General features: G+C 36.9%; 2 protein-coding genes across 4 annotated transcripts; one reads left to right on the top strand and one right to left on the bottom strand.

Annotated features, from left to right (window-relative positions):
* Window positions 1-655: 655 nt before the first annotated feature.
* Window positions 656-4044, top strand: LOC130731299 (uncharacterized). The gene is made up of 2 exons (XM_057583541.1): window positions 656-880; window positions 1603-4044. Exon 2 carries the CDS (start codon window positions 1630-1632, stop codon window positions 3892-3894), a length of 2265 nt encoding a protein of 754 aa, XP_057439524.1. The 5' UTR covers window positions 656-880; window positions 1603-1629; the 3' UTR covers window positions 3895-4044.
* Window positions 4045-5212: 1168 nt separating this feature from the next.
* Window positions 5213-11815, bottom strand: LOC130731298 (flowering locus K homology domain). 3 transcript variants are annotated; one of them, XM_057583540.1, is made up of 8 exons: window positions 11125-11263; window positions 9685-9855; window positions 8946-9092; window positions 8110-8362; window positions 7241-7389; window positions 6872-7156; window positions 5896-6090; window positions 5213-5609 (listed from the first exon to the last, which is right to left on the bottom strand). In XM_057583540.1, exons 4-8 carry the CDS (start codon window positions 8357-8359, stop codon window positions 5430-5432), a joined length of 1059 nt encoding a protein of 352 aa, XP_057439523.1. In that variant the 5' UTR covers window positions 8360-8362; window positions 8946-9092; window positions 9685-9855; window positions 11125-11263; the 3' UTR covers window positions 5213-5429. The 3 variants fall into 3 exon arrangements, with proteins under 3 accessions (XP_057439523.1, XP_057439521.1, XP_057439522.1); XM_057583538.1 differs by lacking the exons at window positions 8946-9092; window positions 9685-9855 and adding an exon at window positions 11653-11815 and having other exon boundaries at window positions 11125-11447; XM_057583539.1 differs by lacking the exon at window positions 8946-9092.
* Window positions 11816-13001: the final 1186 nt, after the last annotated feature.

Here is a 13001-nt window from a genome sequence, read left to right as displayed (position 1 = left end):
GAAAATAAGAAGAGCAAAAAGAGAAAACAGAATGCACTAGGGTGTAGGGTTTACATAATGCACTAGGGTGTAAGTTTTACATTGTGAATAATTAATCAATTAAAAAATAAAATATTTACCTATTTTTATAATAATGGGCAATCTCATAATCCTAATTAATTAAATAATGAAACAAATCAATATAGCAAATAATCTAAATTACTTAAAATAATTCCATTAATTTTTGTTTACCTAAAATAAGATAAAATACTCTAAAATATAATAAAGATCTTATAAGATATTTTTTTCATATTCCCTGAGAAGCCAACGGTCCGACAGATTGCATGGCGGGTTTCAGAGCTGTTCAACAGTGTGATTTTACGTGTTTTGATATTCCCCCGAACATAGTTGTTTCTTTTCTGTTTCGGGATGTCTTAGCCCTTGTAGCTTCTTTGTTTAGTTTTCTCATTCATAATTTTTTTTTTTCATATTGTCGGTGCAAACTGACCTTTTAAAAAATTAGGCTTTTAACGTTAAAAAAATGATTTTAAATTTTAACCTAAAACTAAAAGTGTTGGGCCAAATGAAAGTTGAAATAGGATTTGGGGCAAAAACGTAATTGACAAGAGTCTGATTCCGTTTGACCTAAATACCCTCTGTTCCCCTTCGTTGTAATCCCTAAACCTGAATTTCCCTTCTCAACCCTTGTGCCCCTCCCCTCAATTTCTCAATCTTCCTCTCTTCTCCTCACCATTCTCTCTGTATTTCCGATTTTTTCCACTTCCCCGCCATTTTTTCAAATTCTCGTTTCTTCTCCATCAATGCTCTCACTCATTACTGGTTTTGCTTTTACCCCTTTCGATTGATTCCTCATAGAGTTGTTGCGCTTCCTCTTTTGCAGGTAACACACAGACACTGTGATTCTCCTTGTTCAGCTTTTTTTTTTCTACCTTTTGTTTTTTTTATGAATTTCTGTGTGAATTTTAGTTTGTAAGTTCAATATGTTAATTTAGGTATTGTTAATTGCTTCAAATTCTGGTGATGATTTTGTATTTCCATCAAAGTTTGTCTTTTTCTGCTTGCTGCTTCACCTGTTAAGGTGTCTGAGATAATTTTCAATGGTGGATCATGCTAAAGTTCTGTTTTTTTTAGGTTTTGTGTTGTTTGACTTGAGTGAGTCTAGTAGAGTTTTCACTCTTTAAGTTCAGATCAATGCTTTTTTTCTTAATTGGATTGCATAATTGAGTTTAGTTTTTTTTTTGTTCACATGATTTATATTTGTTTCGAGGACGGTTTGTCGGGCTAATGATGTGATGTTTGTGGTTATGTATGGTACTATGCACCATGGATTTGTAATGTGTGATGGTGCTAGGTGCTTAAGGATGCAGAGTTGTGGTTTGCATCCCATCTTTGTAGCCTCTTATTTTGTATGCATCTTTTTGGGGTTGGCGATAGTGGAATATCTTCACCCTCTTGGTTTGGATTGTTTGAACAATTTATTTGCTGCAGCTTGAGGTTCAGCTTATGAGCGAGACATGATTTAATTGCAATTAAGCATTAAACTTCACATTTCATATGATTTTATCTTACTTGTTTATTGTTATCTGTGGATCTTTGCAACAGGTGTTCTATCGGTGGTTTATTTCTTAAATGGCTAACCATGATTTGATACTTGGCCAAAGTCATGATTTAGCACTTGGCCACGACCAACAGTTGGTGCTGAACCATAATCATAATTTGGGACTCAACCAGAACCATGATCTGGAATTGGGACAAACTGATGAGCATCATCTGGATTTGGGACAACCCCTTGATCACGATGAACTGGGCTTAGGACATGCTCATGACCACGAATTGGATTTAGGCCAGAACCAGGATAATGAAGGACATGATGATGTGCACACTTACGGGCATGAGAATGAGTTAGCTATGGATCAAAAACCTGAGGATGGTGACCACGAGTTACCCCTTCCTGAACATAATCACGAGTTGGCTCTAACAGAGAACAATGACTTGACAGTTTCAGAAAATCAGGAATTTGATGACAGCATGGCCTTAACTGTCCATAACCAGGAAATGGGTATTGATTCTGGTGAAGATATGGGTGTCCATGATTCCGAGCTTATGATAGTTTGCACACCTCCTGTAATTCAGGCTCGTGCATTAGCTATAAGTTCTAATTATGAGTTGTCAGTGGGACAAGAATTCCCTGATGTCAAGAGTTGTCGGAGGGCATTGAGGGATACTGCAATAGCACTGCACTTTGAGATGCAGACTATAAAATCTGACAAGACCCGCTTTACTGCTAAATGTGCAAGTGAAGGATGTCCCTGGCGCATTCATGTAGCAAAGCTCGCTGGGGTTCCAACTTTTACTATAAGAACAATCACTGATAATCATACGTGTGGAGGAATAACCCATCTTGGCCATCAGCAAGCATCAGTTCAATGGGTTGCTAGCTCTGTGGAGCAAAGGCTGAGGGAGAATCCGAATTGCAAGCCAAAGGAGATATTGGAAGAGATTCATAAGGCTCATGGTATCACCTTATCATACAAGCAAGCATGGAGAGGCAAGGAGCGTATCATGGCTACAATGCGTGGATCTTTTGAGGAAGGGTACCGCTTGCTTCCGCAATACTGTGAACAACTGAAACGCACAAACCCGGGGAGCATTGCATCTGTTTATGGAAGTCCAACTGATAATTGCTTCCAACGCCTCTTCATATCCTTTCAAGCATCAATATATGGCTTTTTGAATGCTTGCAGGCCACTTCTGGGGCTTGATAGAACCTATTTAAAGAACAAGTATCTCGGCACATTACTCCTTGCCACTGGATTTGATGGTGATGGGGCTCTCTTTCCTGTGGCATTTGGTGTTGTTGATGAGGAGAATGATGATAGTTGGATGTGGTTTCTGTCAGAACTTCATAACCTGCTTGAGATCAACACTGAAAACATGCCACGGCTTACAATTTTGTCTGACAGGCAGAAGGGGATTGTGGATGGTGTGGAAGCGAATTTCCCAACGGCTTTCCATGGATTTTGCATGCGCCACTTGAGTGACAGCTTTCGCAAGGAGTTTAATAACACCATGCTTGTTAATCTTCTGTGGGAAGCAGCTCATGTTCTTACTGTGATTGAATTTGAATCCAAAATCTTAGAGATTGAGGAGATATCACAAGATGCCGCATACTGGATTCGAAGAATTCCACCTCGCTTGTGGGCCACTGCATACTTTGAGGGGCAAAGGTTTGGTCACTTGACAGCTAACATAGTTGAATCCTTAGACACATGGATATTAGATGCATCAGGGCTTCCCATAGTTCAAATGACGGAATGCATCAGGAGGCAGCTAATGACTTGGTTCAATGAGCGAAGAGAGACCAGCATGCAGTGGACATCCATACTTGTACCTTCTGCTGAGAGACACGTTGCAGAGGCTCTTGAACGTGCACGAACATATCAGGTACTTCGCGCCAACGAAGCTGAATTCGAGGTCATATCTCATGAAGGAACAAACATTGTTGATATCAGAAATCGTTGCTGTCTTTGTCGCGGGTGGCAGCTTTATGGTTTGCCTTGTGCACATGCTGTGGCTGCACTTCTTTCCTGTAGGCAGAATGTTCACAGATTCACAGAAAGCTGTTTCACTGTTGCCACTTATCGCAAGACATACTCACAAACCATACATCCAATTCCTGATAAGTCTTTGTGGAAGGAGTTGTCTGAGGGGGATGAAAATGCGGCCAAAGCTGATCAAGTTCTTATCAACCCACCCAAATCACTCAGGCCACCTGGAAGGCCTAGAAAGAAGCGAGTTCGCGCCGAAGACCGTGGACGTGTGAAGAGGGTGGTGCATTGTAGTCGTTGCAATCAAACAGGTCACTTTAGGACCACATGTGCAGCTCCCATCTAGATTAATGTTTCTTTTCTCGTCTGTGCAAAAGCTTCCTGTTTTATCATTGTTTTTTTGAGGCTTTCTAGCTTAGACAGTTGGTAAAATTATGTATTTGGTTTCCTAGACGGCAATGTGAATTAAGTTAATATAGTCATTGGTTTTGTTTAATAGCATGCATATAATAGCTGAACATAGTGATTGACTCTTCTTCCTACAAATTCCAGGAATATGGCCTCCTAATTCCCTACATGCTGTTATAGTTTGCTGAAAACTGATTTGGAATTTTGGGAGGCGATGTATAATCTATTATATTATATTAAATCTACTGGGCAAGACCTATTGCAACAGGTGTGAATCAGACCTTGAACAAGTAGGAAATGAGGCGAAGAATTAACCACCAAGCCAAGCTATATTTTGTAAATTCAATACAAACAATAAAATATTAGAAGAATTCTTCATTTAACTTCTATGACACTTTTGTTTTAGAAATTATTCTTTTCATAGTAAACTAACACTTGTATTCTTATTTTAATAATAATTATTTTCTTGAAAAATTTCAATGTATTCTTGTTTACTGGTTGTAGTGATAATAGTTTTAAATTTAAGTATAAACTGGTTAATAATGTTAACCGAGTCAAGCGATTCAACCAGTGACTCACTAGTTCAACCAAAGACTCAACCAATAACGCGTGATTCCAGCACGTGAATCGGGCTGTTACGAGTTCGTTAACGTTGTTTTGTTTATATTTGAATTTGATTCCTTTTTGGTACTTTATACATCATCTCTATTTGGTTCTGAAATGAGTAATGATTTATTCACACCTCACTTTTTCTCGCATTTCATTTTTACAATTTTTTTTTCATATATCTCTGCATTTCACTCATTTCACAAATCATCGGTCTACATTTTAAAAAACTGATTTGCTGTGGAGAACTTTTATCTTCCACCATTGAAAAACTACCAAATATGATTTCTAACTAATAGCTCAATTAGAGTCATTAGTGTGTTTGCAAACTGTTTTGAAACTCCGGGGAGACGTTGTATAATCAATGTTTAAAACAAAAGTTGTTCACATTTTTTTTTCTTTTTTTTTCAATTCTGTTCACATGTTTTTGAGTACTTTCATAAGCTCCCTATAATACACGCGTGTTTGAGTATTTATTCTACGACTTTTACTAAAGCTTGCGGAATTCCAACAAAAAAACCATTTATGAATTCATGTGACAAGATCCTCTCGACACTCTCAATTCAACAAGTTCGTTGGCTTTTGCCAGTGTTTAACTAGCATAAGCAGAAAGACATAGGAGGACCAACTAGAAAGAATCTCAGAACAAGTGAATCAAACATTAGAAGGCCACAAATAGTTTGTTTAAACCTGTCCGAAGATTTACCAATACAAACAGAAAACTAATATCAAATAAAAATCACAATTTTTATATATTTAGAAACAAAACATGAAACACAATGTCCTAATAATTGTTAAATTGTTACATGAAATAAGTTCCCAGGATTCTACATTTCAACAATGATGACTTTAGTTGCACTGCCCAGTTTAGTACCCATAGTTTGCACCATAAGCTGAGCCATAGCCTCCAGCATGTCCTGGATTGGAAGGTGGAGACGTATAGACAGAACCATGAGCAGGGTAAGAATTGTATCCTTGGTCAGGAGGCCCAACTGTTTGAGGCTGTGCTTGTGCTGGTTGTGCTTGCGCAGCTTCAGCCATAAAATTCTGCACCACAGATGCATAATTATGTTGCTCAGTTATCATGCAAACTAATCATGTTAAATTCGAACATTAACATAAATGTGGCAAGATTAGTGTCGAGCGCAGAAAATCCTCAGCCTATCTTAAGGAACAAACTGAGAAAAGAAAGATAATGCATGAAAACGAAATGAAATATTATAAAAGAGAAATAATCTAACTACAGCAATAAAAACAAGTTATAATACATGCAGGATTTTAGGGATCGAAAACTTCTTAAATTAATTAAAAGACAGAGTGAGATCAGAATTACCTGTATCAGTTGCTGCGCTGTTTGGACTTGAGCAGCAGTTCCACTGATTTCAACTGTCATCTCCCCAGGAACACCTCTTGTTTCTTGTATGGCAACAGTAGCCCCACTAGCTCTTCTGATATAGCTTATACTTGCTCCAGCAGTTCCAATAACAGCATCAGCATAAGACAGAGGAATTTGCATTTGTTGTGTGATCTGCAAAAAATAACAACGCACTTTTATTAAGAGCAAGAACTTGCATGCTCTCCTATATCCCAACTATCGATACAAAGCCGAACACTGCATAGCTACATCTATAGTTCCGTTTTGAAGCCAAGCTTAAACTACTAATCAGCCATTACATTACACCAGCCAAGTTCAATCTCAACAACAGAAGCTGGCATTCACACGGTATTCCACAGGCTTTGTTTAGCTTCAAATATTTAAGGTGAGCATCCATGTATTTGTGTGCACTAACATCATCAAGGGGCTCCCAGCTTAAAAACAAATTTTAAGTTGAGCAAACAAATTACTTACTTCTACAAATTGTATGTAAGCAGAAATTATTTATTATCTGGTTACAATGGCTAAAACACTTTATTTTCAAAAAGTAGTAATATTATAACTTATTTCAGAAGGTACTCAAAGTAACTTCTTAGAATAACCAAAAATAAATAAACTGCAAATGCTTAAGCAAATATTCTAAGGACTTTTAAGTGATTTTTTAAGGGAAAAAAGCTTAAAAAAACCCAGTCCTAAACTGGAAAGCAACGCCTGTCAATTTACATGGAAACTTTACCACTAGGTTTACCATAGCTATAGCACAAAATTATAAAACTGCAGGTCTGCAGTCAACAAGTCCCCTCATCAAACCACAGAAACACACCTACAGAGACAGCGAATTCAAAAACATCCACAAAATGCAAATTTTATAAAAATATGGTTCCAAGATATCTTTCAATACAAGGTATTGCTAATGGGTTCGAAGAACAAGTACCTGTGTGACTATGGAAGGTGCAGACTGGGTATTTGAAGATGCATGAACACCGACTGAAGCATCTCTTCCATAGGCAGATATACCATAATGAGGCTGTCTGTCCACAGGAGGAGGCATTTCAGCTGGTGGATAGTAATTATCATGCTGTCGCGGAGGCGGCATGTATTGAGGAGGGGGAGGTCCAAAACCAGGACCTCCACCAGCATTTGGTGGAAGACCCTGAGGAGGGCCCCATGATTGGTGGGGAGGCATGTGCTCCACATGATGGGAATTAGCCGTTTGCATCTGGAGAAAGAACAATTTAGTTGCATTTATCAGCAAGTGTAAGATATGTTCTTCATTAAGCGTAAGACTAAATCACACACTTACATTCATTTCAAAAATTGGAATTACACCGCGATCAACTAAAAACTTCCTTAAGTGAGATACAATTAGTTCTACTGCCTTATGCACTCCAGTGGGATCCCCAAGTACTTCAACCACCCTATCATCTTGAAGAGCAAAACTAGGCAGGTCTTCTGCAGACAAGAAAGAAGATGCTTAGAAGCCACAGAATGTCAAACATCCCACGCAAGGACCCAAATGCAAACATTGGAAACAAGCTTCAAATGTCAAGAAATACTTTATTTAAAAGCATAAATCAGAACACGAGAATTAATAGCTGTAATTTTGTCCATCATTCATTCATTCTCCCTGAAATTGTATCCCAGAAATAATATTCAACAGAAAAGGAAGATTCCAGAAAGCCAAAGTTCAAAAGTAAATAGAATGTAAAAAATGAGATCATGATTATTTTCCAGACAAGTGAATTAATAAATGAATATTTTTTTCAGCAAGTCATTTAAGTGTTACTGTTCAGAGTTGGTGATACATATCTGACAGTTTTCATGATATCAATAAAAGCAAAAGTTAAACTGAACAGTAGCAAGAATTTTAAGATATACTTGTAATGACAAGAAAGAGCCAAGACAACGGTCATATAATTTGTGGAGGGTCAGGAACCAGGCCTCATCACAGTGAATGGCCTTAAAAGCACATTCAGACAATTTCTATGACAGCTCTGGTACCCAGTGGATGAGGCTCAAAGTTACCTCTGACCAAAACCAAGGAAGTAAAGTTTGCAACAACAAAAAGCAACGAGGCCCACATAATTACAGAATTCTAAAAATGAAAAAATGAAAAAAGATATTAATGCAGCAACCAGAGAATATATTTTTATACGGAATATTAGCATGAACCTGCTCCAAGAACTCTAACTATACAATTTGACGCTTCTTGGATAGATTTTACAGTTCCTCCTTGTTTCCCAATTAAACTTCCTGCTTGTGAGGCTGGCACTAGTAGCTTTGTAGAAACCTTCGCGACAACACCTGAAGAAGCATGGGTAGAATCATTCTCCAAACCATCAATTACCCGTTTATGAACCCTCAATAAGCCATCTATAGCAGGAGGGAGAGAAGAGTCGGGCTCCTCTTTAGCTGATACCATTACCTGATCAAAATGAACAAATATGAAATAACATTATCAGCCCATCATTGAACTTAACATCCTCTCCAAGGTGGGGAACGTCTATGTGTAACAAGAATACCTTTTGTATAGAGTACCAAACAAACACTGATTACAAAGCACCACCAACAATATCAGGCTCAGCAAGAAAGCATACAAGCAAGCAATTTGATTAATATGTATAAAATGTAATAATTTAAAGGATTCAGCAAAACAACCAATCCTCTTTCTGTGGTATTTTCTACCCTAATTAATCTTTATGATATCCTCACCTGGCAGCAAAGATGCAAGAAGAAATCCTTCACCACCGGTTCAACAGTCTTATTGCTCAATATATTTAAGACATTAACACAAGTCTTGCACCTAATTAACCTACATTAACAAACTATTCTGATAGCAGTCTCTGAAAATTAAGTGCCAATTATAGCAGCACATTGTTCATTGTTTCACTATGAGCAACTGGGGATTATATTAGTGCAAAATTTTGGTTTCCAGAATCCAGATACATAAATGGAATATGATTTAGATGATGTCTAAGTGAGTATCTTCTATAAAGAACAAACGAAACCTGAAGAAATTTAGTATAATCTAGAGACTGCGTTCCTTAACTCTTCATCCAATCAAGATCCCCCTCCTTTTTCCCTTTCTCTGCACATATGTGACAATCGTTCCACACCTTACATATCTTTTCTCAGCCGTCTACCTTTATTCTTACCTGAGAAATGACCATAAGTATGTCACCTTACATTTCTTTTCCCAGCTCTCTTAACAATATAGATATTATTAATAACTGCAAGTATTCCATATACCACGAGAAACACTACTTCCTACTTATATCCAAACAGTTTAAATAGGTTAAGATTTAAGAATTTACCAAAACAACATCTTGGCAAAATGGAACTCCAGTACCAGAACTTAATCATTCTGATATGTGACACACAAGATGTAAGATGCATGTCACATTTAAGGGGCGTCAACATGGAAGTGTCTTTTAATTCTTCAATGATTGAGTCTTGGTTCAAATTAGTGAATTCTAGTTAATTATATCAACAGTATTGCCAATAATTTATATTGAAGAACTACCAATGGTTAACACAAAAAGAAACTCCATGTGTTAAAAAGAAAATTGATTGATAAGCTTGGGTAGTTTTTTAATTCTTTTTTTCTTTTAATAATACGTATGACAAACAAAAGTCTTCAGATTTGAAATTTAATGGTTTCAGTATTGTATTAGAGCTGGTTATAAGCTTTTTTTTCATTGCTTGGAATCTGCGGCAAGACATCAACCATCCAGGTTTTGAATTTACCAGCTGGAATGCAGAGCTTCGTGGTACTTTGGTACAAAATGTCTACATGATAATAAACTTTTCAGAACTTTGCAATGCTCAATGATGATCCCTGCATCCGGAACTTTGGTTCTTCAATATTGGGATCAAATTGATGATTGAGTCGTTGCCTTTAAAATTGGAACATTGAACCTGCAAGATTCATTTTCTGTTAGAATTAAATTCATATTTTATGGATTCTTGCCACCATTGTGCTTTTTTGAATTTGCTTCATCTTCTTAATCTTAGTTCATTTTTTCATTGTATCACAGAGTAAGGTAGAGTTTATTTCATAAATAATCCATATTGTTTTATTGCTATAATACTTTAATTTAAATTTCTGGCTGCAACAAGAGGAGAGCTTTGACTCTCCCCCAATATTTTCTAATCTGAATATTTGAAACATTAATTGTTAATCTTTGACAAAAAGACACACGACCACTCAAAATAGTTAGTACCACTACGATTTACTTTAGAGCTTAGAGTGATATCTGAAACATTAATTGTTTTTCAAAGAGAATTAAGCCTCCAATATGTGAAAAGGAGCTTTGACCCTCCCCCAATATTTTCTAATCTAAATATTTATTAGTTTGACAACAGAATAAATAGGAAAATGGACCAAGAATGTATAAATATTCATCACAGTAGTTCTTTTTCTTAGAAAAGCCACATCAGTTCATAGAGTCACGATAGTATATCATGTACATATCTAGTAATAGTAACAAAGGGATATAAGATACAAATCAATTCCATAATTGCAAGTAATGTCTAGGATCAATCAGGGTTGCCAATAGCGGTGCTATAGCCCCATAGCAGTGCATAGTGCTAGTTGTTGTAGAGCAGTGTGATTCAGTGTAGCGGCTGTTGCGGCCGCTCAAGCGAATGAAATAGCAGTCATCGTGGTTCTATTTGGCTGCTACTTGGTTGAATTGATAAAACCCCAAAACCACCCACAGAAAGGTCATGTTAGGGTACTTTGGAGAGGTATTACAGGGTTTTTGCTTTGGAAACATACTGAAAATGGTCTAGTTAGAGGAGGATGAGGAGGAAGAGATATAGAACTTTTATGTTTTTATGCAGTTTAGTTTAGGAAATAGAGACGTAAACCTCTTGGTGTACTAATATGTTTTGTTTAAGACACCTATGACTTTTTAATGTTGATTATCACTGCCATAAATTTTGAGTATTTTTTTACCATTTATATGTATATAGTCATATTATATAAACTATACAATAAATCAGCATAGCGCCTATCTTGCTATCTGCTACACCGCAATAGCATTTTTGTGGGGATTGACAACACTGGGATCAATAGGAAATTAAAAAAAAAAATCAGATATCATGAACATTATTCTACTACTACAATCAATGGCAAACTCAATCAGTGAAAAAATTATGAGAAGAGAATGATAAGACACTCACAGCCCTTTCTGGAGTTCCCGGAGGACCATCAAGAATTTTAACGCGAGCTCGCGTCTCCTCCACAATTTTCTTAATAAATTCTCCTTTGCGTCCAATTATACCCCCAACCTTGTGCGCCGGAACTAGCATTCGGAACACACTCTCCCCGGGCCACCCCGGCCATTTCTTCTCAGCAGCAGCAATAGGCCGTTCAACCTGTTGCTGCTCAACCTCGACACGCCCTTCGTGTTGTTCCTCCGGCAGCTCTGAGTTCTCAATTACTTGCTCCGCCTCGAATTCACCTGTGTTCTGATCAACCTCAGCCATAATGGGAAAAGGGGTTTCTAAAAAAACAAACAACAAAGGATGATAATTTAGATTCCAGAAAAAGAAACATCACATGCATGCGATTATAGAATGGAGAAATTACAGATCTTTAAAGCTTATTCGGATAAAAGCTAGTGAGAAGTAACCGAATCAATGATTGAACAAGTAACTATATAGTACCATAAATGACTGAATAAATGAATACAGTGATTTGAAATATACCTTGATTGCGAGATGGGGATGCAGATTGCAAGTTTGGGTGAAGTGGATTAGAGTGAGAATGGTGGAATCAGAATCTAGGGTTTTGATTGGGGTTGAGGAAGAGAGAAAGGTGATGTAGAAGGAGTGAGAGATTGACGAGTGACGATGGACAAATAAGTGCAGTGGTGAAAAAATAAAAAAATGAAGGACATTAAAATCAATTTCTAATTATTTTAGTTCATTGTCTATCGAGATAACTTGATAAAAAAAATGCAATAAAATAAGTATTTTATTAGTTTCATCTTAATGAAAAAATAATTTGTCGATATATGTTAGCATAGTTGGTAAGAACGGATTACTTCTCATTAGAAATTAGTGTGTTCAATTTCCGCTGTTAATGTAAGAGTTGTGTTGGTGAGTGATCTGTAAGTACCTATATAAGTGACTTATAATTCTGAAATGATGTTCTAACTCGTGACTATGATAGGAATAAAACTCACTCAAACTTCTATTGATTGAAGAAATGAAGATATGAATGTAAATTTTATTTTGATGTGAGTTTTGGTAGGAAAGAGTAAGGAAGGATAATCACTTTTTCTTTACTTAAACTCTTATCTATGTTCATCACTACTATATATGATACTCTCCATCATCACTGCTAATATCTTACATATATAAATCTGAGTTAATTGCCACGAGTTGATGAAAAAGTGTGTCAATTCAAATTGATAAACTCATTCGGCGACTGACAACTTACAAGGTCATAGTGAATTTCAGCAGCAGGCTGGAGCCACTAACAGCACTTGTGACGGAGGACAGCCGTCGCTATTTTGTGACGGATTACAGGTAGTGCAATTTTGTGACGGATTAAAAACGTAACTATTTTGTGACGGACTTCATCCGTCGCTAATTTGTAATGGATTACAGGTGGTGCTATTTTGCGACGGATTTGAAGACGCCGCTATTGGTGAAATGGGTCTCGAAAAAAATGGATCTATTTTCACCATATCCCTGTTCACTAACACCGAAGTCCCTTTCTTATACCTCTTTTATGAGCTTAAACATTGATTGATTGGCCACCCTCATTTGTATGCATGTAATTATGGTCTATAATTAGAACTTCTTCCTCTTAATAAAGAACATTGACAAATATAAATTGAGAATGTTGCAAAGATACACAAGCATCTTAAGTCTCATGTTTCGATTTCCCTATGAAATTTTCTCAAGTCTCATCGCAAGCATCTTAAATCTCATCTTAAACATTCCACTGTATAACTACGAGTAAACAGCCATTCTGGTCCTTGAATGTGTTCACTTATGACGGAGTGGTCCTCAGACTTTGGAAATGAGCTTTTTTCATCCCTGAATGT

Source organism: Lotus japonicus, chromosome 1 (assembly GCF_012489685.1).
Source record: "Lotus japonicus ecotype B-129 chromosome 1, LjGifu_v1.2".
Lineage (NCBI taxonomy): Eukaryota > Viridiplantae > Streptophyta > Magnoliopsida > Fabales > Fabaceae > Lotus > Lotus japonicus.
Note: the sequence above shows the minus strand (reverse complement) of the source record. Positions and strands in the feature narration are given on the sequence as shown.